A 26868-nucleotide genomic window follows, 5' to 3' on the forward strand; every position below is an offset into this window, starting at 1 on the left:
TGTCTTCTCTGGGATCCAGAAGAACTCTCTTGTGTCTGGCTAGATTGAAAGGCACAGAGTTGACTGGTAAAATGACATGTTGAAAGAGCCTCCATGAACACATAGAAACTTGAATTTGAAGGATCACTGTCTAATGATGTTTGCATACCACGTAGGCTGTCACTAACAGCAAACAACCACTAAACGTAAGCTACCCTCCAAATTTGAAAAAGCACACCTGTTCTTGAGGCTGGCACATTCAGCTGAAAATGTAAACCTTGTCTAATAAATTCTCGGGGCTCCAGCCCCTCAGCCACCTCCTCACTGGCCTTGTTCAGTAATCCAGTTCTCTCTTACAGCCTCTCCCCAGCAAGGGTGCCAACCCCTCTCCCCTCCCACAGAGGACTCGCTTATGTTTTCTACAGCCTCCACCTACTTCTTATTGGATTCAAATGCTTTCATATTGAATTTCTGCTGACCTTGAATTAAACCATATTCTATTTTGGGCCACAGAGAAATCAGAGGTAAAAGCAGAGCTCTGGTCTCTAATGATTTCTGGCTGCTTAATCACACATACAGTGTGAATGGGCACCACACTCCAGAGATAAAGCTGCCTGTTAGTTCACGACACATCCGGCTTATCGTCCTGCAACTTGAGCATGAGATATTTTACTGAATTGGTATGGCTTCTTATTCCAGATAATAACAAATTACAAATCAGCCTACAATTAAATCAGCAAAGGGCTCCAGACACAGAGACTTTCAAAGCGGGGCTGCTACTCATTAGGTACCTCAAGAGCAGGAATCTTACTTTCTAATTTCTTTTGGCATTTGGAAAATTCTAGATATCCAACCTATATTACATTGTTTAATTTGACATTTAAATATTTAAATTTAAACATTTAGTATTATGTCGGGTTTTGTCCACTTAAATACTAAAATTAATCTTAATGAAAGAGGAAGGAAGCTGGCAACCCCAAACCCGCAGAGCAAGTCTTCATTTTCTGTTTGCCTTTAAGCTGTTAAAGCTGTGACCTGAAAAGTTAGTTCAACTTGCTGAGCAATCTGTTTACTCAAGTCACACACAACGTGTAAGGAAGTGCTTTTCATTTTACCCAACTTGGAATCTTTCAACTAGAATTGTGGGTTGGTAGAATTTACTACTAGAAGTTACTTTATATTATCTCAATCGAGCTTCTCAGACTTTCACATGCATACAAATTAGGTGGGGATTTTGTTAAAGTGCAGATTCTGATTAAAAGTGCAATTTCTGGCAGATGAAGAAAAAAATTAACCTCACAAAATTCTTAGTTTTATCTTTTGTTTCTTATTTATTTTGTTTTCCATAATCTAACCATGTGGGAACATGCTGTCTGGATAGGTTGTAATTAGACAATCGTTTTAACCCACACATAATTTGTTCTCAACACAATTAATAGACTCACTGTATTCCCATAGATGGATGATGGTATACTAAGTTTCATTTCATGACACACTCATTCTGTCTCTTTTGGCAACCTTTTAAGTCTTAATTTAAAATTTGAACCGAGTGCCTGGCTGACTCAATCAGTAGAACATGTGACTCTTGGTCTCAGGTTTGTGAGTTTGAGCCCCACATTGGGTACAGAGTTTATTTAAAAAACAAAATCTTTAAAAATTAAAAAAAAATTTTAACTCACCTCAAAGACTTTGGTTATGTCCTGCAAGGCTAGATTATTCCGTCTTCTTTTTCTACCTCATAACTAGAAAGCAAGCTTGAGATAAGAAGAGAAACAGGATGTCTTTCTCTACTTTCTGACTCAGTAATTTAAAACTATAACTCAGAGTTCCTTTGAGAGTTAGATTAATTTACTCAGTTCCTAGGGGAATGCTGCCAATCTTTTTTATCCTTTTTTATCCTTTTAATAGAATTTAAAAGCTTTAACAGTAATATTGAGAAATATTTAGGTATGCCATCTGTACTAAATTATTGGGTCTCTAGTCTCTCCATTTCTCTAGGAAAGCAAGTAGGAGGCACTAGAAAATTTCCAAACGGGAGAAAGTTCTTTTCCCTTAGGGCCTCTCACCCTGAGCATCTGAGAAAGCTGTCTTATATTATCTGTGGGACAGGGAAAACAGAATGACACTTAGGCCGACTAGTTTCTTTTTTTAAACATGAATTATTTAAATATGTAAATAATATCAAGAAACATGTACTGCATGTCTCCTAGGTACAAGGCTCTACATTTCATATAATAAAATGTAAAACCCAATTTTTGGTGGCATAGTTTACTTAGGAAGGTCACACATAATCCTGTGATAAATGATAATTCAAGATCATATAACAACTCAAAGCAATAGGGCAGTACAGAAGAAATTGCTAATTTTGTGAAAGAGCAAGTATGATCTATAGAATTCAGAGAGGGGAGTAATTATGTACAGCTAGGTTGGAGGAATTTTGTTTTCAGTCTCTGATAGCAGTTATCTCAGAAGATAAGTGTGATATAAAACAGAAGCAGTTGTCTTTCATCTGGAAGGGACTTTATCAAGGACTAACTGAAAAAATGCTTTATCAAGGACTCACTGAAAAGTCCTTTGTTAACTTGTAATAGAATGTAATTTCAAAGAGACCTGGGTCTCTCTGGCAAATTAACATGAGATAGGCCACAAGCTGCTATTTAGCTTTTCAAGGTCTGTTTTTGTCTTAACTGAAAAATAAGGGGGCCCATGATCTCCAAAACTGATTCCAGTCTAGAATTCTAAGATTCTGGGGTCTTTTAGAAACTTCTGGTTTGAAAAATTCACTAGACTGTCAGCTTTCTTTCTGTATAAAACTTCCCCAGCACCCAGCAAAGTCTACGGCACTTAGTATTTGTTGGTTGACACTAGAAATTTCCAATCAGTTTTTCATGCATCAAACATATTGGTTGAGAGTTTACTATGTCATAGTCCCATGCTGGACCTGGAGATAGGAATACAAAAAAAACTCACCCCTAGAAAGTTCACAGTAGTAGATATATGTCAACAATTATTTAAAAACATGTGGTAAGGGGTGCCTGGGTGGCTCAGTAGGTTAAGCATCCAACTCTTGATTTTGGCTCAGGTCATGATCTCATGGAGATTCTTGGGATCGAGCCCCATGTTGGGCTCTGCACTGATAGTACAGAGCCTGCTTGGGATTCTCTCTCCTTCTCCCATTGACCCTCTCCCACTTGTGCATGCTCTTGCTCTCTCTCTCTCAAAATAAATAAATAAACATTAAGAAAAAGAAAATCATGTGGTAAGGACCAACCCAATTAAATTGGGGAAAATAATTGTTGTTGTTGTTGTTTAACAAATAATGCCAGAACAATTGGATATCCATATGCAGAAAAATGAAGCTGGCCCCCCTACCCAAATCATTACAAAAATTAACTCAAAATGGATTAAAAGTCTAAATGTAAGAGCTAAAATTATAAAACTCATAACCATAGTAAATCTTTGTGACCTAAGATTAGGCAATGGTTTCTTAGACTGACACCAGAAACGTGTGTAACAAACCAAAAAGATAAGTTGAACTTCATCAAAATTAAAAATGCTGGTATTTCAAAGGACACCATCAAGAAAGTGAAAAATCATCCCACAGAATGTGAGAATATATTTGCAAATCATATATCTGATAAGGTATTAGTCTGCAGATATTTAAGTAACTCTTATAACTAAACCATAGAAAGACACATAACTCCATTTCTCTTTGTGGGCAAAGGATTTGAATAAATATTTCCCTAAAGAAGACATACAAATGGCCAAAGAAAACATGAAAAAAGTATTCATCATCAGTCTTTTGAGAAATGCAGCTCAAAAATCACAATGAGATACTACTTCACACCCACTGGTTTGACTATAATCAGAAGGTGGATAATAACAAATGTTGGCAAAGATGAGCGGAAGCTGGAACCCTCATACATTGCTCGTGGAAACCTAAACTGGTGCAGCTGCTTTAGAAACAGCTGGACTATTCTTTAAGGTATAAAACACCGAGTATGACCCAGACATTCCACTCTTTGTTCTATAACCAAGAAAAGTAAAAACATATGTCTGCACAAAAACTAGTACATAGAGGTGCTATTTGTAAGAGTTAAAAAGTGAAATCAAACCAAATATCTATTCATTGAAGAATGGATAACAAAACGTGGCATATCTGTAAAATGGAATCGTATTTATCTATAAAAAGAAATCAAGTCCTGAAAGATACTACAATGTTAATGAAATATTATGCTAAGAAGCCAAATACAAAAAGCCACATGCTGTATAATTCCATTTATATTAAATATCCAGAATAAGCAAATCCAAATAAACAAAAAGCGGATTAGTGGTTGCCAGAGGTTGCAGAGAAGGTGACTCTTGGTTTTGGCTCAGGTCATGTGCTCATGGTTTCGTTCAAGCCCCACATTGGGCTCTGTGTTGGCAGCGAGGAGCCTGCTTGGGATTCTATGCCTCCTTCTCTCTCTCTCCCCCTCCCCCAAATGCTCTGTCTCTCTCAAAATATATACACTTAAAATGTTTTTAATAATTATTTTGTGACAGATTTTCTATATTTTAATTGCTTACTTCAGTTAGCATTTTGGTAAAGCCAAGTCCAGCAAAGAAAAGTGCTTATTGTTGACAATAGTACAATCCCCAGCCTGAGCACTACGTGGCAAAATTGAAAGACTTGGCTCTATTTTTGACTGAAGCAAGTTATGTAACTTGCTGTGAATTTATTTCCCTTTCAGAGAATAAATGATGACAACGTTAACCTGGCTGACTTCAAAATAATGTGAAAATAAACATCTCAAAGCTCTTTGAAGTTCATTGATGGAAAGTACCCTTCAAACCCAAAATTTCATTATATAAATAGACAGTGAATTATTATCCTTTTCCTGAATCAATTTTTAGTGTTCCTTCCTTTAATCTTGCCCTTGAACATTTCTACAATTACAACAACAATGGAAAACCTTCTGAATTCTTTTTCTTTTATGTTTTATTTATTTTTGAGAGAGAGAGAGAGAGAGAGAGAGAGAGTGAGAGAGAGAGAGAGAGAGAGAGTGTGCGCACAAGCAGGGGAAAGGCAGAAAGAGAGGAAGACATAGAATCCAAGGCAGGCTCTAGGCTCTGAGCTATCAGCACAGAGCCTGATGTGGAGCTCGAACTCATGGACTGTGAGATCATGACCTGAGCCAAAGTCAGATGTCCAATTGACTGTGCCACCCAGGTGCCCCTTGAATTCTTATTCTGAAAAAGTCCCTGCAGTGTATTGTAGTTAAAGTAAATTCTAAACACATGTGCATAATGCACTGCAGTCAAAAAACACTTTTACAAATACAATCAAATTCAGATTAATTGATTTCTCCCAATAAGCTCATCTGGTAGTGTTGATGAACTTGGTATGTGAAGAGGTGAAATGAATTGCCTAAGAGTGCCCAGCTAGAAATGAGCAGGACCAGTGCTTAAACTCAGGTTAACTCTAGATTCCAAGCTTTGCCCATTGTCCTTCATTAAACTAGACAAAGATTCTTATGCGTGCGCGTATACACACACACACACACACACATTTAATTCCCTACAAAATGTTCCATATTTCTTATAATGAATAGGCTACTTCTTGGGGTAGCGCAGTTGGTTCAGCATGCAACTCTTGGTTTCAGCTCAAGTTGCGATCTCATAGTTCGTGAGTTCAAGTCCTCATTGTGCTCCACACAGTGCAGAGCCTGCCTGGGATTCTCTCTTTCTGCCCCTCATTTGCTTGCGTATGTGGGTGTGCTTTCTTTCAAATAAATAAACTTAAAAAAAAATAGGGTGCTTCTGGGCTCTAAATACTATATTGATACAGGGGTAATTTTTTAAAAAGAAAATCTTTTATGTTTATTTTTGAGAGAGAGAGAGAGCACACTTTTCTGTGCTGACAGCAGATAGCCTAATGCAGAGCTGGAACTCAGGAATCTCAAGATCATGGCCTGAGCCTGTCAGATGCTTAACTGACTGAGCCACCCAGGTGCCCCAAGACAGAGGTAATTTATTTGTAGATTAAATAGTAGAGTATTGGCTTAGAGAAACTTATCCGCTTTTAAATGATTTAATTTATTTCTATAAAACTACTTCAAATGAGTAACCCAAGTATTTCCCAAAGTAACATGTCAATATTACACAAATTATCTGAATAAACGATATATATTAAATCATTCATAGCAGAAATTATTCTGAAATGAACGTATATATCATACTATGATCTGCATAAATATATAGTGTATTTAAAATACCACATAGTAATAATGGTTTATAGTCAATTTGAAGAATTCAATCAGGGAATAAGCTGTCATAATACTTAAATTGGACATGTATTAATCATGTTTTTTATTTTGTATATTTTGTGAGGCTTTGACATCTTGGTGGCCTTACTGACAGAGGAATCTTCCCAGGGCTAGCTAATTCCTAAAGATAGCAAATGACTCCCCTGTGACCATACCTTTCATATGCAAACCAACCCAACCAAAGTTTATATCCCTGAACACCTCCTTTTTTTTTTAATTTTTAAAATGTTTTTTATTTATTTTTGAGAGACAGAGACAGCATGAGCAGGGGAGGATCAGAGAGAGAGGGAGATACAGAATCCGAAGCAGGCTCCAGGCTCTGAGCTAGCCCTTAGCACAGAGCCTGATGCGGGGCTCAAACCCACGACTGTGAGATCGTGACCTGAGCTGATGCCGGAAGCTTAACCGACTAAGCCACCCAAGCACCCCCTGAATACCTCCTTTATCTAATTCATAGATACGTCACTATTCCTCCTGCTCTAAATTACTCCAGGGCAACTAGAGGCCTCCCCTATAGACAAGAGCCTGATAAAATTATTCAAATTATCCAATCCGAGAATGGCTCAAACTTTCTTACACTGCCTTGTCCATTCCTTCCTGCAGAAACCACAATGAAAGCTCTGGCCCTGCTTTCTATTTCACTCTTTCTGCCTCTTAATTGACCCCGGTACTTCCCCTTTGGTGGCACCCCCTCCCCCCCTCCCCCAAGCTGTACATAATAAACTCTTCTTTCAAAGGCAATTGTCCCTTTTCTGTCACCTTACCATACTTAACTAAAACAAATCTCAGGTACAAATCAAGACAACTGTGGTATTGTTCCTTAACTAAGAGTAAATAAAGAACTGGGAGGGGAAAAAAAGGCAAAGCTCCATTCAACATGTACTGGAAATGAAAGATCAAAGATGGAATACGCTTTTTTGGGTGAGTGACTTCTAAATTTATTTATTCTTCAAACATTTATTTATTGAAAGTTTACTAAGTGTCTGGCACTGTGTTAGGTACTGAATATACAGTAAGGAAAAAAACAGGTTTAATCCCTGTCCTTGTGAGATTCACAGTTTAGAGAGAAAAGATCAGCAAGAAAACAGGTGAACAGACACATTTTTTATAAAGTGTGCTACACTTACAAAGCCATCCAGGTGCCCCCGATTTACAGTTTTAAAAGCTTACTTACTGTGTAGAGAACAGACTGTAGAGGAACAAGACTAGAAGTTGGGTGACCTGTCAGAAGTCTAGTGCAGTGGTCCAGGAGAAAGATGATGGTGACTTGGCCTAGGTGGATAACAGTGGAAGCGGTCAGATTTGGGGGTGCCTGGGATCCAGGCCCATGTCGGGCTCTGTGCTGAGCATGGAGACTGCTTAAGAATTTCTCTCTCCCTCTACCCCTCTCCGCTGCTCGCACATTCTCTCTCTAAAGACTAAAAATAAATAAATAAAAATAAATGAAAGATTGTAAAAAAGAAGCAGAAGAAGAAGGAGGAGGAGGAGGAGGAGGAGGAGGAGGAGGAGGAGTGTCAGATTTGGTTAATTTCTTGATGATTTCATGCGTGGTGTGGCCAGAGATGGGGTTATATTTTGAAGGTGGAGCTGACAGGATTGCCCTGGGTCACACAGCTAGTGAGTGGTGGAGCCTTGATTCAAATCTCAGTTTGTCTGATTCTACAGCCATGCTTCTAACAATTCTAGGCTGTCACAATGCTAAATGACAAAAGCATAAACACATAGTATCTTCAAGTCTTGAGTATCTTGAGCCACCTATATGCTGGAGTAAGGCTTTGTAGCACAAGGCAAAAACAAAACCTCTGGACTGGGTGCATAGGAGATCAGGGTTCATACTGTGCTTTTGCCTTGGATTCTTCATCAGCATGGATTACATGACATCTAATGTCCCTTCTAGCTTCAAGGCTCTGTGTTTCTACTATTCAGTACCTGGGGAGACACAGCTGACTATGTATGGTGCCACCCACAGGTGTATAAGGGAAGATAAGAAGGCTTAGCATATGATTAGCATACTAATTACTGCAAGAACAGATGAGAGGCGTGGGACTAGAGACTGTCTTCAGTTTCAACACTGTTCGGTTTAGAAGTACTTGGTTTTAGTAGATGGCTTTCAAGGAAAACAGAAAGCAGGTCTAACCATTGTTGTCATTCCAATTTTCAGGATATGCTAGAATTTTACGCCTCGTTCATCCAAATATTTAAGCATTTATTCCCTCAAGAAGCATTTAAAACCTATTGAGTATTAGATGTACCCAATAACATTTATTGAGGAAATCTAAGTGAAGTTAAAAAACAAACAAGAAAGGAGCACCTGGGTGGCTCAATCAGTTAAGTGTCTGACTTCAGCTCAGGGCATGATCTCACAGTCCGTGGGTTCGAGCCCTGCATTGGGCTCTGTGCTGAATGCTTGCTCAGAGCCTGAATGCCGCTTCAGATTCTGTGTCTCCTTCTCTCTGCCCCTCCTCTGCTTCAGCTCTGTCTCTCAAAAATAAATAAATAAATAAATGTAAAAAAAAAGTAAACGAGGACTTTTAAGACTTTATACCTGATTTTAAGACATTACAACAGTCTTATACAGTGTTGTTGCTCCTCCCTTTTTCACTTAAACTAAAACCTGAGGCAGTCTAATGACTTGCCCAAGGCAGCTCACTTGGTAAGGTAGTAAGCCCACTATTCGTATGTGGATTTTTCACCCTCCCATACAGGATCTTATGAAAGTGATCACAGTCTAGTTGGGGCAAGGGACTGTGTGTGTGCTGTATTAACTACCCTGAAAAGATACAGCATGGAGTGATCCATGATCTAGAATAGAGGCCAGCAGACTTTCTCTGTAAAGGGCCACGTAGTGAGTGGGTCATGGTAGGGTCTGAGGCAGCCACTCAGCCCTGTCCTTGTAGCATGAAAGCAGCCACAGACAACAAAACATAAAAAATTGGGCATCGCTGTGTTCCAGGAAGACTCTGCTTCATGGATAATGAAGTTTAAATTTCATTTAATTTTCACTTGTCACAAAATATCATCTTCTTTTGATCTCCCCCACTCCAATGATTAGAAATGTAAAAACAAATTCTTAGCTTGAGAGCTGAAGGAAAAATAAGTGGCAGGCTGGATTTGGCCCATGGGCTTATGCTGGCCAGTTTGGGGTGCTATGACAAATACCACAGACTGTGTGGCTCAAGCAATGAACAATTGTTTCCCGCAGTTCTAGAGGCTGTGAAGTCCAAGATCAAGATGCTGGCAGTTGTGGTATCTGGTGAGAGGCTTATTCCTGCTTTGCAGACAGCCACCTTACTGCTGTATCCTCACATGGCAGTGAGAGAGATCACCTCTCTCTCCTGTCTCTTTTGATAAGGGCATTAATTCCATTTATGAAGGCTCCTTCTTGATGACCTTTTTACCTCCCAAAGGCTCTAAATACCATTACAGTGGGAATTCAGGCTTCAACATATGGAGTTTGGGGACACACACTCTGTAACAGTTTATGAGGGGGGCCCTGGCATCCTGAAGAGTTCTGTGATCACTCTTCTCTGCAGACCAGACTTTACAGTGGGAACTGCAGCAACGGATTGGGAAACTAAATGCAATAGGAGTAATCGTATCCTGGGGTGGCAGGTTACTTAGCTGCTAAAGGCTAAGTGGGCATGGTTACCATGATGGACAGCAGAGTCAAAGGGATGATTAGTCTGACTTGTGCAGACCTATGTCATTGGCTCATCATGGTGTTCCTAGAAATGGAATAGATAGGGAGCTTACAAATTCTTACTTGAACTGGATAAGTAGAGAAGTCTTGCTTAAGTAAACAAAAGTCTAACCTGTATCATAAAAAGAGAGTCATAGCCCCTCAATCAAATTCTCAGACTCCAGCCAGTTTACAGACCCTGGAAACCCTTAGATGAACCCTTAGAAGAAGAACACTGGGATGCTACCAAAAATTTATAGTTAATCTTTCTTTAGCCTCTCCCAAAGGGACCTACAACCTTTACTAGGGTAAGTGTGCACTGGGGAAAAGGAAACAACCAGACCCTTTGGGAACTACTGGAAGATGGCTCTGAACTGACATTGATTCCAGGAGACCCAAATGTCACTATGGCCTATTAGTCAGAGAAGAGGCTTATAGCGGTTAGGTGATTGGTGGACTTTGATCTCAGGTCTGTCTCACAGTGGGCCCAGTTGGTATCCAATTCCATCCTGTGATTATTTCTTCAGTTCTGGAATGCATACCTGAGGGCTATTATGGTGGAAAACGCCAAATGGGAGCCCCTTGGAACCACTTCTACCCAGAAAAATCGTAAGCCAAAATCAATAGCCCATTCCTGGAGGGACTACAGAGATTATTGCTACCACACACCTATTCAGCCCCCTCTATTTGGCTTGTGCAGAATACAGATAGATCCTGGAAAATGACAGTGAACAATCATGAACTTAACCAGGTGGTGGCTCCAGTTGCAGCTATTGTACCAGATGTGGTTTCCTTGCTTGAACAAATGAACACATCCCCTGATACCTGATGTACAGCTGCTGATCTGGCAAATGTTTCTTTCTTGATACCTGTTAGTAAAAACGACCAGAAGCAGCTCTCTTTCAGATGGCAAGGCCACCAATATACCTTCACTGTCCTACCTGGGGGTACATTAGCTCTCCAGCCCTATGTCATAATTTAGCTCACAAAGATCTTGACCACTTTTCCCTCCCACAAGGTATCACTCTGGTCCCTTACGTTGATGACACTATGTTGACTGATTCTAGCAAGCAAGAAGTAGCAATAACTCTAGACTTACCAGTAAGGTGTTTGCATGTTACAAGGTGGGAAATAAATCCAAAAAGACCTTAGAGGCTTCTACCTCAGTGAAATTTCTAGGGGTCCAGGAATACGGAGGCAACATATTCTTCAGTTGGGTGTTTTACTCCACGCTATTACTGAGTGAACTAAAACGCTGCTAATTTTGAATGGGGTCCCAGATAAGAGAAGGCTCTGTGACAGGCCCAGGCTGCTGTGCATGCTGCATTGCCACTCGGGCCAGATGATCCAGTGGATCCAATGGAGCTTGGAGTGTACGTTGCAGATAGGGATGCTGTTTGGAGCCTTTGACAGGCCCCAATAGGTGCAACGTAGTGTATGCAGGCCCTTAGAATTTTGGAAAAAAAGGCCTGCCATTCTCTGCAGGTGATGTCTTTCGAGAACCAGCTCTTGGCTTGCTACTGTGCCTGAACAGAGACTAAATGGGTCACCCAGTTACCATGAGACCTGAGCTACCCATCATAAACTGAGTGTTATCTGACTTACCAACCCATAAAGTTGGTTGTGCATAGCAGCATTCCACCATCAAATGGAAAGGGCCCAGCAGGTCCTGAAGGCACAGGTGGGTTACATGAAAAGTGGCCCGTATGCCTGTGGTCACCACTCCTGCTACAATGGAAGGATACAGCAAGGAGGCAGCTGTCTGCAAACTAGGAAGAGGGCTCTCACTAGACACTGAATCTACTTGCACCTTGATCTTGGACTTCCCAGTCAGCCTCCATAACTGTGAGAAAGAAATGTTGTTTAAGCCACCCAGTAGAAGGTATTTGTTAGAGAGGCCCAAACTAAGGCAGAAACAGTAGTTTGCCAACCCCTGACCTAGAGTCTTCCAATAGAACTTTCTATAATGATGGAAATATTCTATATCTGGACTGCCCAATACAGTTGCCACTAGCTACATGTAGCTATTAAGCACTTGAAGTGACTAATACAACTAAGGAACTGAAATTTTAATCTAGCCTTCTTTTTCATTCCTGTAGCCCTCATCATTTCTCTTAGGTTTCATATAGTTTCTCAATTAGTTGCCCTGTCTCCATTTTCATTCTCCTCCAATACATCCTTCACAAAGCTAGAGAGAATTTCCTAAAACCAAATAGGATCCTCGCACTTCTGGAAGTTCCTGGAAACTTCAGAAAGAAGTTCAACTCGTTAGTATGCCATATACATCCTTTCCTTAGGAAATCACACCCCGAAAACCAAGAGTACACTTTACACTTTACTGTATGTTAGCCAATTTGACAATAAATTATATTAAAAAATAAAAAAAATCACAAAGAAGTAAAATACCTTCCTCTGATCAGGTAAGTGATCATAAATTTCTTAAGAGTAGTCCCTCATCATATTTTGTCTCTTCTAACATTTCTCACAGTGGCTTTCTGAACACTACCATGAAAAAAACTTGGCTTTGGAGATGGAAATTAGAATCCTGTTTCAGGTACATTCGAGCAGAGACACCATGGGTTCTTAATCACCTTTAGCACCTATACCTCTGTGCTAAATGGGAATGGTGTTAATTATATCAAGGGTTTTGGTGAAGATTAAATGAGTCTGCACTTAGAAAAAGGCTGTATACATGGTTTGCTGCTGTTATAATAACTATCAACTTTAGAAATGTTTCTCAAAAAGCAATATTGGCTTTACCTAACACACTTTACCTGTTTATCCCAAACACTCTTTTGATATTTTCCATCTTTAGGTTTAAGATTATAATTTCTTCACGTTTGTTTCTCTAACCAAAAATTTCAGCAATACCAATGGACATTTTATTTTTGAGAGTCAAATGACAATGACATTATATAAGTATGTCAGAAATGAAAAAAAAAACTAGTAGTATTTTAAGTATCTACAGGGACTTTTCAAAGGGGACTTTCTCAGTGAGTTTTCCTAGGGGTAGTAGGGAAGGCACTGCCCTCAGAGAGGAAAATGAAGTAAAGAAACCACATTTTCAGGAGTGCCTGGCTGGCTCAGTCAGAATAGCATCCTACTCTTGGTCTTAGATAGTGAGTTTGAGCCCTATCTTGAGGGTGTGGAGATTACTTTTTTTTTAAAGTTTATTTATTTGGGGAGAGAGAGAGAGAACACATGAGCAGGGAAGGGGCAGAGAGAGAGAGAGAGAGAGAGAGAGAGAGAGAGAGAGAGAGAGACAGACAGAGAAAGAATCCCAAGCAGGCTTTGAGCTGGGCCTGATGTGGGGTTCAGTCTCATAACTGTGAGATCATGACCTGAGCCGAAATCAAGAGTGGAACACTTAACTGACTGAGCCACCCAGGTGCCCGAAGAATAAAATCTTTAGGAAAAAACCCCCAAAGAAACTGTGTTTTCAGAGGGGGTAAAAGAAGTAAACTGACAATTTAGTTTATATTGGGAATGTTCTTTTCCCTTCCCTAGGGAGAGTCTGAAAGCACAAGAGTTCTAAGATTAGGTATACTTTTCATTAGTCCACATTATACTTTATGATGGATTTATATCAATACTTCATTTGTCAGGTCCTGAAATTAGTGCAATTCCATCATCTTAAGGAATACCAAAAGAAGACATTGTCATCAGTACATTTTCTTTTTTCTGTTAAGGGCAGTAAAGATTGATTCTTACGTGAACTTAAGGTTTTCAAAGCACTTACTGGATCTGTTTCAGAATACTTATATTGGGGGATATCCCAACAAAAACACCCCACTCTCAAGGTTAAAATTTCTTGCAAGACAGGGATTTTTTAATAGTCATCTTTATTTATTTGTCTCAGTCAGCCTCAGTGTAGTTACCAAATATACTGTACGGTAAACCTATTAGCTTATTCTCTCTGGTGTTCAAGTTTGCAATCCCTACTAAATGCTCAGTAAATTCATGCCAAAGACCTGAATAATATTTAGGGTCATCATGGTGATTCCTTAATCTCACCAACATCTGGAACACAATTTTTTAAAAATGTTTTTTATTTATTTTTGATACAGAGAGAGACAGAGCATGAAAGGGGGAGGGTCAGAGAGAGGGAGATACAGAACCGGAAGCAGGCTCTAGGCTCTGAGCTAGCGGTCAGCACAGAGCCCGACGTGGGGCTCGAACCCACGACCGTGAGATCTGACCTGAGCCCAAGCCTGAGGCTTAACGGACTGAGCCACCCAGGCGCCCCTGGAACACAATTTTTGAGCCTGTGAGAGGAACTGCTGGTTTGTACTTCCAACTTCAGTGAACCCTAGGTAACAAGCCCTGTGGCTACCAAGCCATTTCCATTCCCACTGAAATTTCAGCATCCAATCTTGGCTGTATTTTCTTTAATTTCACTTATGGCAGTTTGCATAGGCTTTGGTATATTTTAGGGCTTTGGTATATTTTAGATGTTGTTACAAATTTTAAGTGTCCAAGCAGAACTTTTTGTATCTTGGTTACAGACCCCCTCCTCAAGAAGAAGACCGTCGGCAAGAAAGCGAGGGACTGGAGAGGAGATAGAGGTATCTAAATTGGAGAAACCTGGTCATTCCCCAGAGCGAGCAAGGCCTCAGGTGGGAGGGGGGATTGGAAGACGAGGACGCCACGTGACCTTGGCCCCCCCCCCCCCGGGCTGAGTCGACCCCGCCCCTCCGCTCGCCTCCGGGGGGCGCATGCGCAGCCCGGGTTAGTGATGGAGGAGAGAAGATGGCGGAAGCGGAGTGAGTGACTTGCTGGTGACTGATGTAACTGGGGGGCGAGTGGGGCAGCGACATGTCCCCTGAGGGGAAAGCTCAAGGCTCTTTTGCGGGCAGTGCAGGGGAGGGGAGACCCAAGAGTTTCCTTATCTTTCTTGGAGGAGCCGGCTTGGCCCATATAGGGGGGCGGAGGCCAACTGTAAAGGTTTAGTTACCTCCAGGCGGGAGCGCCTCTTCGCCGTGTGATCCCGAATCGGCAGGGCCCTGCCGGCAGAGTCACCCCAGGGACTCCGACCGCTGGGGTCTTCCGGGAGGTGAGCCCCAGTGGGCCCCTCAGGCGCTGTCATCCCTGCAGGTGGGCCCCGCGGGCAGCCTTGTCACGGATGCCCGCGCCAGGGGCCCGCGGAGGCTGGGTAGGGTTGGGCGGGCACTGCCAGGCCTCCTGGGCTCTCCCCTCCTTCCCGCCCCGGCATCACCCCACTCCTCCTCAGAGGGAGAACCTGAGACGAGGCTGCTCACCGCCCTCCCTCAGGAGGCGTGGAGAAGGTGCCCTAGCGCGGGCCTTAGCGCGGCGGGGGCTCCCGCGGGTCTGGCCGGATGAAACACCCCGGAAAGAAAGACCGTATTTTCCCTGGGTCTCTGGCTGCAGTGTCGATGCCTGCGTCAGAGGGCCGTGTTCTTGTGCGGCGGTGCGGTGTGATGGTATCCTTAGCTGCTCAAACTTCGCGTTTCGTGGGTAGGCCTCTTGCGCACCAACACTGCCAGCTGTGTTTCGCAGACACTACTACGCACGGACGGTGGAGTTAGAAAAATCGTTTTTTTGTGCCAGCTTTCCAAATGCCATACAATGGTTTGGTCATTTCTACTCACTGATGTTTAGATTTGGGCCTAGAATTTGCATTACCTGTGACCATTTTTGGTTTGTTAGTGAACAAACTTATTACCATGGGGTTTCAGTTTGAGGACATGGTTGTGCAGAATAGCAGCCTAAGAGGACCAGGATTTAAACTGGCTTTTTGCATATCACTGCTACGTGGTTAAGAAGTTTTGACAGCCAGCAATTTGATAAGTTTCCCTTACCTACCACGAAATCTCTGTGATGTTGAACAGTTACTTACCATATGATTTGATGATTGGAAAGTAGTTTGAAAACCTGTAAAAAAAAAAACACCCTAGAGAAGCATAAAAATGTGTGAGTCATTTACTAATCAAAAAAGTGAAGTCATTTGTTTTCCTCGACTATTTTCCTTTCACTTTTCCTTTTATTAAATTGAGTTTTTGTTTTGTTTTGCTTTTTTTACTTTTAATTCCTTGGACAGCATATAGATACTATTTGCATGAATGTTATAAAGAACAAAGAAAATTTGTACATAAAGGGACACCATATGGGAATAGTGTGTGTGCACAATTAGTGCCAAATTCCTTTGTCTTTCATGAAGTAGAAAGTGTTCTGGCTACCTTCTTGTCAACCATGCTTATGTGATGGGTGTCAGATTTTGTTTCTCAGAGGAAAAGACAGGATAAGAAAGGCAGATAAAATGAGTGTATTCTCAAGTGTGCTTTTCACTATTCGGGTGCATTTCTGACCCTACAAAAACTATTTCAGCTTTACTTTCTAACAATATTGAGGCTCTCAGATTTGACTTAAAATGTTGTTCGAATTTATTCAGTTATAGATTCAGTGTTAAGTGGAATTTTATACCACAACAGTGAAGTGACTTTAAAGGAATCAGAAAGTCTGGTACAACAAGGTCCTTTACTGTCCATACATAAGGAAAGTGACATAATTAGGCCGTTTTCAAAACTTGGAGCAATTCTATGTGAAAGGAGGTTTTGGAAGGCAATGAGGAAATTGTTGTCAGCTGCTTCTCTATTTTCCAGGAGTAAGCTGCTTAAGTATAACCTGAGTTCTTAGGTGTATAAGAACAATGTTGTAGACTAATCAGGGGAAAAGCCAGTGTGAATTTATAAGAAATTATTATTTTTACTTTTTAAAAACTTATTTTTGAGAGAAAGAGAGCACGAGTGGGGAAGGAGATAGAGGATCTGAAGCTGGCTCTGTGCTGACAGCAGAGAGCCCGACGCGGGGCTCGAGCTCACAAACTGTGAGATCATGACCTGAGCTGAAGTGGGATGCTTAGCCAACTGAGCCATCCAGACTCCCCTTCCTCTCTCTTTTTTTTTTTTTTTTTTTGTAATGTAAGCTCTATGCCCAGTGTGGAGCTTGAACTCACCATGACTCTGAGATCAAGAAGTGCATGCTCTACCCACTGAGCCAGCCAGGTGCCCCTTGGAGGCCCACATTGGCTGTAGAGGTTACTTAAAAATTAAAATCTTAAATTAGTTTAAAAATTAACTTATTTCATAAGAGAACATATTTTTAAAGAAGAGTGTTTATGGTAACCAGAAATAAGCTAATGAACACAAGTCCTTATTATCCTACTTTATTTTTTTATTTTTATTTAAAATTATTTTTTAAAATTTTTGAGAGAGAGAGAGACAGACAGACAGACAGTGTGAGCATGGGAGGGTCAGAGAGAAAGGGAGACACAGAATCGGAAGACAGGCTCCAGGCTCTAAGCTAGCTGTTAGCACAGAACCTGACTCGGAGCTTGAACCCACAAACTGTGAGATCATGACCTGAGCTGAAGTCGGACGCTTAACCAACTGAGCCACCCAGGCGCCCCATTAGGCATCCTATTTTAATGGATAGATCAGAATGACTTTGGTTAGAAGAAAGTAAAGAAATATCTTAAAGTATTCTGATGTTGCTTTAGTTTTTATTTTTTAGGTATAGTATTCTTTTATAACCCTGTTTTGGTTTCAATCATCTTTCAATAATGAAAAGATAAACTTTGGGCCAGGATTTATTTACGTTGCATATCCTGAATTATTTGAATTCAAATTTTGAAGGTATTAACTATCAAATATGCTATATATTTGTGAGGTGCTTTTCCTTTCTAAGTGCTTATGGTGACTGTGTGCTCCCTGTGGTATTTTATGAGGGTCGTCATAAAAATTTAGATTGTTGCTGATTATTTCTTTAGAAATAATTAAATACTCTTTAAAGCCTATAATATAATGCTTTTGCCAATGCAAACCCTTTGTGTTATCTGACAGATTCAAGGACCACAATACAGCTATGGATAGTGAAGCAAACTCTGGCACCTCTTCTGTGTCGACAACAACCAGTAGTACCACCACCACAACCATCACCACTTCCTCCTCTCGAATGCAGCAACCGCAGATTTCAGTCTACAGTGGCTCAGACCGACACGCTGTACAGGTATTTCAGTTATAATGCAGAGTGGGCTAAGACTTAGGATGCCGTTATTTTTCCTCTTAAGCCAGGTTAACCTATTGTTTTACATCCTCAAATGAGTGACATGATATTTTCTAAATGAGTACAGTTAGAATAGTTAATATTTGGAACAATCAAAAGTTATTTAACATTCTATTGAGAGGGCTGACATTTGTCAGCATGTGGCTTATGAAACCATATGTCAGGAAAATTATAATTGGAAGGTCTCTAGGTGGCTGCTACAATGTGGAGACACTCCACCTACAGCCTTAATATGCAGAATGGATCTAGGCTTTTGTAGGTGCCTTTATATTTGAACCCCAAATGTAGACTTAGGAAGACCCATTCAGGTCTTTGGATGATTGAAGAGGTTCAGTTTAAACTCAAATGGATTACGAACCTAAGGAGAAAAATCCATTTAAAGTTCTTAGGGGCAGAGGGGTAAGGGGAGTATTTAGGAAAAGTTTTAGTCTCTTCACTTGGTTGACAAAATTAATTTTACTTGGTTAACTTTTATAATGAGGCTGAGGCAATATGGTATTTCATGAAAAGGGCACTGGCATTGTAGTCTGATATGTTCTTTCTTTGAATTCCATTTTCTTAATCTTTAGTAGCTATGTGTGTTGGCTGAAAGGCATGATCTTTTTGACCATCATGAAACTGTAAAATAAGGACGAGACTACCTAGTTCCTTAGTTTTTATCATTAAAGAAAGCATTAGAACTGTGCGGGGCACATTATATATGCCCAGTCAGTAACAATAGCTAATATTTGTTGAATAATTATTGTGTGCCAAGCATTTGGTGAATGCTTTACATGGATTTTTTTTTAAAGTTTATTTATTTTTGAGAGAGAGCATGAGCAGGGGAGGGTCAGAGAGAGAGAAGACAGAAAACTCCAAGTAGGCTCCTTGCTGACAGCACAGAGCTAGATGTGGGACTCAAACCCTGACCGGTGAGATCATGACCTGAGATAAAAAAAATCAAGAGTTGGACTCTCAACTGAGTGAGCTACCCAGGGGATGGGATGGGGTGGGGTGTCCCTCTTTTTTTTCTTTAAAGTTTATTTCTGGAGAAACAGCAGGTGCATGAGCAGGGGAGGTTGGGGAGAGTTAGAGAGAGAGAAAGAGAATCCAAAGCAGGCTCTGAACTGCCAGCTCAGAGTCCAACACAGGGCTTGAACTTAGAAATTATGAGATTGTGACCTTAGTTAAAGTCAAGAGTCAAATGCTTAACCTACTGAGCCACTCAGGCATTCCTGGATTATCTCTTTTAATCCTCACCACACCTCTATAAAGTGGATGCTGTTATTATCTCCCATTTCACAGATAGGAAAACTGATGTTTTAAATAGATTAACTTTAAATAGATTCATGTAGCTAGAGGATTGTCGGGTTTTAGAGTTGTGCCTTTAAGCACTCTGAGTTTTTATTTTTTCCATTCTGCTTACTCTGTCTGCAGTCTCCACAATTTCATTCTACTCTGGAAATAACCTGTTTGCAATATGGTTCTCTCTCCACTCCATTTTTCTAGATTGGATATGCCAGCATAATGGCTATTTAACTGTTCTGTTGTTTTGGATTCTGAAGTTACCATGGGGTGGAATCAGAGTTGTTGGAGATTGAATCAGTCCAGCAAAAGTTAAAACTGGAATGAGGAATGTGTTTTTAATGTTGTTTACCTTCTTTGTGACAAGGGATATAGGAAGGACAGAGTATCTAGATCTTTAAGTATGCAGTTGATGTGGCATTTTAATATATTTTGATCTCTAGTTTTTACCTAAGCTGGATGTGTTAATAAAAAATAAAATGTTACTGGAGATGGATAGGTATAAATATGTATCTCACAAATAGCACTTACACTAGTTCTTATGAGGTCATAGAATTGCTTCCTCTAAAATACAACCAAATCAATATTTATTGAATTACCTAAGTATTTCTTGAAAACCTTCCAGCATTCTCTTCCAGTCCTGTGAATTCTCTTTACCCTTTTTGTTTCTTTAAAGAATAAAATGAGAACAATGTGTTGTACCTTTAACTTGTCTTTTAGGAGTCTCTCTCTCCCATGAGTGTATCATTGAATGATAATGAAAGACTATGTTGATAGTAGAAGAAATGGCTACCCTCTGACAAAACTGTGCCAGATAGATTATTTATCTGTTATTTTAGTTTGATTTTAGTTTTGTTACAGACTTCGAGGAACATATATAGATTTACCTGGCCCACAAGATGTACTGCAGTAATTCTAAATTGCTTAATGCTGGTCTTTAGTCTCCTGCAACTAGAAGTCAAAAGCCTACATTGATGGTGTGATAGGAATCTGTAGGAGGTATAGCAAACTGTAGTTGGAGAGATGAGATATGAATACATGAAAGTAAACAAGGAGATATGTTTTCTTAGAATTTAGATAAAGAGATTCATTGCTTTGTGGTTCATGGTGTCCTGACTCAGACCTCAAGCTGTAGGATTATGACTCTGTTATTACCCCCTTAGTTCTGAACACTGTGGTTTGATCCTGAGATAGGGTTCTGTGCTGTATTGGATCACTGTGGGCTTGATGTGATTTTGGGATGTGGTTGCAGAGGACTGGTGTAGTCTGACTTACAGGTTTTGACCGATCAAGGATTTTTTCCTCTGTTTTTAGAATACTTTTCTACATTTATCTATTTATGAAGGTTCAGGCTCGGATTTTATATTTTACTAATATTCACAGTAATTAACACTTTTTTAGGAATTTTTTAAAGATAGAATAGTTTTATGTTGAAAGGAATCTAACATCTAAAAAACATTAATAATTTAAAACATGAAATGGCTTTATAGTTTTAAGTGATTATTAATATAATACCTACTTATAGATTTTTTCTGGATATTTACAAAAAAGTACAAATGAGAAGGTAAAAATCTCCTTGAATCTAGCTATCTGTTGGTACTCTTTTAATGTTTTTCTGAATATTCTTTCAAATATTTTAATATAAAAATGGTATCTTACTCTGTACACTAGTTATCTGCTTTTTCACCAAATGATATATTTGGGAATTGTTTTTGTTGGTAAAAGTAGATATATCTGTGCTATTGAATATACAGTAGCTCCTAGGTTCTTGTGGCCATTTATATTAAAATTAAGTCATTTTCTCAGTTTCATTAACTGCATTTGTAAGTGCTCAGGAGACACACATGGCTAGTGGCTGTTATTATTGGGCAGCATTGATCTACATTATTATTTGTAATGGCTGCAGGGTTATGCATATTCCTCGCTATACCCAAGCCTTGAATTCCACCAAATTTAATCTAAAACAGCATGCCAGTTTACATGCTTACTAACACTTTGGGAGTTATCTGCTTCCCCATTTAGTGGTAATATTCTTTTAAGTCAGTTATTTATCTGAAAGTTGGAAAATAGTATCTTGTTTTAATTTGTAAATTTTGACAACTAATGAGATGGAAGATTTTTTTCAAGTGCTTATCTGGCTCTTTTAGATTCTTTTGTGAATTGCCTCTTTTGGGTGGTTTTAATTTGTACAGATTAGTGAATCTTCATTATATGTAAGTAGGAGAGAACTATGTTAATCAACTTGACATTGAATATTAAAGTAGTGAAATTTTAAACCGCCACTTGTTTTACATCTTACTTTATGGTTAAATTAACATGAAGATCATGATTCGACATTGGTTCACTTGACTTACCGCAGGTGATTCAGCAGGCATTGCATCGGCCCCCCAGCTCCGCTGCTCAGTACCTGCAGCAGATGTATGCAGCCCAGCAGCAGCACCTGATGCTGCACACCGCCGCCCTCCAGCAGCAGCACCTGAGCAGCTCCCAGCTCCAGAGCCTTGCTGCCGTCCAGGTGAGACTCAACTACATTCAGACTGTATGAGTCAAAGGTGACAGAAAGTTGACATTATTTGCAGATAATTACTGAAAATAAATACATTAGATATTATTTCAGAGTTCTCAAATGCTTTGTGATTAGTTTTTCTTAAATTAGTAGGCTGCCAAATAGAAATTATTAAAAAATATATGGCTATGTTTTATATATTACTCTGTTGCTAGCTTCCATCACACTTCTTTTTATGTGCATTGCAGGAATGCTATGCTAGTGTCATGGTTTTGTGAGTAATAAAGTTCTGGGTACAAAAGTGTGAATACTTAGGGTTACAGGAATTTACATTTCAGTGAAAAAATTTTTTTAATGTAAGTAATTTACAGTCAGTAAAAAAAATCCAGCAGTATAAAATTGTTTGTAAGAGGTAAAGTGGAGGGATTCCTTTTCCAGACCCACTGCTGTTTTTCATTTTTTACGGGTGGCCACTGTTTAATATATATTCCTTCAGAAATTTTCTGTGTAGAGATATATATATATATACATACACCTTTCTTATACCCAATCATACTGTTCCTAGTGATAACAGGATGGTTTTATGATTAAATGCTTGTTTAAAAAAAGATTTTCATTCTTATTCTGTTGATTCAAGTAAGACTATATGTGAGATTGAATCTTAAATCTTCTTATGAGACGAGGATCTCAGTTGACTGAACCTGAAAAAGGTTTATCTCTGTTAGGAACACATCCCAGCTGTTGCATCTTCTTCATAGTATGATTTTAAGTAACTTCATGTTCATGATGCAAGTTAGGAAACTGAAACCCACTGGCACTTGATGTAGCTCCAACTTCTTTTTCATAATGTTGGAGTGGTGGTTCCACTTGAAAGAAGACAGAGACTCGTAGAGTAAAACTGACAATGAGTGCAGTTATTTAAATAAGATTAGCCTTTGGGTCCTTCGTTTTCATCATTCAGCTTTTTATTTTTATTTTTTCTTAGACTGTTGGGCCAAAGTTTAATTTGTGTTGATTGTGAATTAGATTGGGTCATACCTAGACGTTTTGACTTTTATTGTGATTTTTTTTGGTATCTTGATACCAGAAAGTTTTTAACTTTAGATTTTTATAGACCTATTATAAAGATCTTATTATTTTAGGCAAGTTTGTCCAGTGGAAGACCATCTACATCCCCCACAGGAAGTGTCACACAACAGTCAAGTATGTCCCAGACATCTGTAAGTGCCCTAAATTTTTTCCTGGATTTAAAAATGTTAATTACTGCTTTCCAAAAGTAAACTTGATATTTACAAAGTTGCTGTTGTAAATTTGTTGATTGATACTTAAGTGCCTAGAAACAGATATAAGTTTCAAGAAGTCAGAGCTAATGTTATGCTTCTGAAAATCTGAGTTTTTTTTTATAGAAAATTTTTTAATGTTTATTTTTGAGAGGGAGAGACAGAACGAGCAGGGGAGGGGCAGAGAGAGAGAGAGGGAGACACCTAATCTGAAGCAGGCTCCAGGCTCCAAGCTGTCAGCACAAAGCCTGATACAGGGCTTAAACTCACAAACCGCAAGATCATGACCTGAGCTGAAGTCAGATGCCTAACCGACTGAGCCACCCAGGTGCCCCGAAAATTTGAGTCTTAAAAAAATGTTTTTGTATTATTTCTTATACATGCTTTTCCACTGATTTTGTTCAGATCTTATGTGATTCAAAATGATTGCAGTTTTCAGTGTGTATTGAAAGCCTGAAATGTACAATGCAGGGGCTATCAAGCCAAGCATTTAGTGTGATATATTAAAGACTGTCAACCCTTGGTACACATCTAAATGTTTCTAGCTTATTTTTTGGATACCTCACATTTTAGAAATTAATACTTTTCAGCTTATGCTTACTTGACTTATCTTGGCAAATTTACAAGTATCCATTCAAGATAATGTAACTTAAAAAAATTTTTTTTTTAAAGTTTATTTATTTATTTTGGGAGAGAGCAAGTGGGGGGGGGAGGGGTGGACAGAGAGAGTGGAAGGGAGAGAATTCCAAGCAGGCATGCGCTGTCAGCACAGATCCTGACATGGGGCTTAATCTCACGAACTGTGAGATCATGACCTGAGCTGAAATCAAGAGTTGGTCACTTAACCGACTGAGCCACCCAGCACCCCTAAGATAATGTAATTTATTTTGAGAAAGGAGTAAATCTGATTTGCTAAATTGCACATATATATGGGAAACTGTGCAGTTTCCCAGTTAAAAGAAATTTACAAGCATGTAATACTTAACTTTTTATCTTGGTAGAATTTCACATTGTAAGAATATTGAAATTTTCTGTATACTCTTTCTCAGATTCACCTGTTAGCGTTTGGCTCATTGCTTTATCATTCATTCTTTCTCTGTGTATATATACAGATAGATATCTTTTTCTGAACCATTTGCAGACCTTCTCCTTTATTCTTAAATACTTCCATATGTATTTCCTAGGAATAAAGTTGTTCTTTTATAGAACGACATGAGAATCATCAGATGCAGGAAATTTAACATTGATACAGTGTAGTCCATATTCACATTTAATTAATTCCAGATTGCTCTGCTTCTCACTCTAGACGTTATGGACCAGATAATTTTTTGCTGTGTGTGTGTGAGCTATCGTGTGCACTATAGGATCCTTAGCAGCATCCCTAGCTTCTACCCATTAGGTACTGAGTAGATTATGGCTCTCCTTTTTGCTGCAGTGTGACAACCAAAAATGTCTCTAGGCACTGGCAGATGTTTTCCTGGAAGGCAAACTGCCTCTGGTTGAGAACTATTGAGTTAACCTAATAATATCCTTTCTAGCTAATTTTTCCTGATCCCAGATGATAATACTTTTGATACTTTGTAAAACTGACTGCAGTAGAGTTTAATTGTAGATTGCTAAGGAATTGAAGATTAACTTGTGCTGTATTTCTTTAGCTATTGATATGGTCTTTGCTGACTAAGTACATATATAGGAGCATATGATTATTTTTATGGCTGTTGATATTTTTAATTTAAAAATCCTAATTTTTAGCATGGAAGTATCCTGGAACATGAATAAAATTAGGTAAAAAATAGTGCCTCTGGCTCAGTCGATTAAGAGTCCGACTGTTGACTTTGGTTCAGGTCATGATCTCATACTTCATGAGATCAAGTCCTGCATCAGGCTCTATACTAACAGCACATGCCTGCTTGGGATTTTCATTCTCTCTCTCTCTGTCTGCCCCCTCCCCTGCTGTCTTTCTCTCAAAATAAATAAGTTAAAAAAAACCATATACTACTTAGGACTTGAAAAAAGACTGAAAATGAAAAATTTAAGTAGTGTAATCTAGCCCTAAGCCTTAATGCTCTAATTATGGCTATTGATGTCAGCTATGTCTCTAATTAATACATTGGTAGTTAAGGCAAGCACTGTAAACATTTGTGGGCTAATTAAAAAAATTATAGGCAAATACTGGAATGTCATAAGTATTAAAGAGATTTTCAGATTATTAAAAGGTATCCTTTTAAACTATTTTTCTCTCATGGGTTTATGTATGTGACTCACAGAAATTATGATTCCAGTGATTGTGCTTATTTTTTATGACATTATTAGTGCTGCTTATCATAAACCAGGCAAGCTTGTATGTATAATAAAGTATGCCAGATCCTGTGATTGATTGGTGGGGGAAAAGAGGTAAGGACGGAGAACAGATGTCCAGAGGAAAAGAATAATACACTGCATTTATTTTATTTTCTGTCCCAGTTGAGCAATAGCTCAAGTGAGTTGGACTAGCTGTCCAAATTATGATACCCAAGGTAGCTTAGTAAATATGGGTCCGTCTCCAAAAGAGGGGCAGAACGTGGTAGCAGAAATCTCTAGGTAGTGATACTAATGAGCCATGTCAGATGGCAGTCTAATAGTTTTCAGAGTTTTATTTCAAGGTAGGGTTCCAGATGAACAATGAAAGCCCATCAGGAAGGGTCCAGCCTCCGGTAGGAAAAAGGGCTAGAAGGTAGGTTGTCAAGTCATCAGCCAGATAGACTTGGATTTAGAGTAGGAGTGGGATCCCAATGGAGAAATGGAGTATTATTAAACAGTGGAGTCAAAAGTTCAATCATTCTGATCTGGGGAAACTGTGGAGAAGGCTGTTGTTAATTAAATATATAGGTAAATCAGTGGGTGCCAGCATTCTCTTCTTTCCAAACCTCATTAAAATAGACTACTTCTAGACTCTGATCAGTAGTGATTGTGGTGATTTTATGATTGTTTGGCTTTAAAACTAGTTGGGACTGAGTGTTCAGGTTGATGCGTTTGTACTTTAAATGGAACTTAGATTTAGTTAAATTTGATTTGCGAAAATGAAATCTAAACCAATTAAAAACTCATCTGCAAAGAAAAGCATCAGCAAAGTTAAAAAGCAACAGAATGATTGAAAATATATTTGTACCTTGTAGCTTAACCTGCTAATATTTGTGAAATAACAAGGGCTCTTTTATAGTAGTGAGGTAAACAATGAGAATTCACAGAAGACCTGCATCGGTAATTTTCAAAGAAAAGTTTCTGGCTTCTCAACATATGAAAGTGAACTTACTGTATTAGTAATAAAGAAGTATATGTAAAAACAATAGCATCTCTCAAATTAGAAAACAAAGGAACAACACCGAGTCAGTACCCATTGTTGGCAAGGATGTGAGAAAGCAGATACACACTGTAAGTGGGAATGTATTTGGTACAACTTTTCTGAAGGATTATTTGGCAATGTGTATGAAAATTTCAACTGTGCATTCCACTTTTTATTTTTAGTGATATCACTTACTAAAAATGACAGATAATTATGACAGATAATCATGCAAAAATGACATAATTATGCAACTCTGCCTGGTTTATAATCATGAAAATTATAAACAATATAAGTACCCATCAGTTAAAGATTAGTTAAACAAATTATAGTTCATACAGTGGAATACTATAGATGCTAAAAAATACTGTGTGTGTATATACAGAGAGACTTAGATTTTCATTAGGTATTAAGTGAAAAAAAGCAAAAAA

The 26868-nt window shown here is 39.1% G+C and overlaps 2 protein-coding genes across 14 annotated transcripts in view; one reads left to right on the forward strand and one right to left on the reverse strand.

Annotated features, from left to right (window-relative positions):
* Nucleotides 1-15191, reverse strand: part of PRKCI (protein kinase C iota) — a 90313-nt gene extending 75122 nt beyond the window's left edge. Inside the window, exons 1-2 of one of the 2 annotated variants that reach the window (XM_029939907.1) lie at nt 14921-15191; nt 7462-7559 (exon numbers count right to left, since the gene is read on the reverse strand). The gene's annotated coding sequence lies outside the window, so the exon portion shown is untranslated. The remainder of the gene's footprint in view (nt 1-7461; nt 7560-14920) is intronic. The other variant, XM_029939908.1, reaches the window with a different exon arrangement.
* Nucleotides 14696-26868, forward strand: part of PHC3 (polyhomeotic homolog 3) — an 87842-nt gene continuing 75669 nt past the window's right edge. For all 12 annotated transcript variants that reach the window (XR_003908764.1, XR_003908765.1, XR_003908766.1 and 9 more), the window contains exons 1-4: nt 14696-14729; nt 17826-17991; nt 21692-21847; nt 22981-23058. Coding sequence is in view for 9 of the 12 variants with exons in the window: in XM_029939893.1 (XP_029795753.1) it covers nt 14716-14729; nt 17826-17991; nt 21692-21847; nt 22981-23058 (414 nt within the window). In the remaining 3 variants the exon portion in view is untranslated. The remainder of the gene's footprint in view (nt 14730-17825; nt 17992-21691; nt 21848-22980; nt 23059-26868) is intronic.

This window comes from Suricata suricatta, chromosome 5 (assembly GCF_006229205.1).
Source record: "Suricata suricatta isolate VVHF042 chromosome 5, meerkat_22Aug2017_6uvM2_HiC, whole genome shotgun sequence".
Classification (NCBI taxonomy): Eukaryota; Metazoa; Chordata; class Mammalia; order Carnivora; family Herpestidae; genus Suricata; species Suricata suricatta.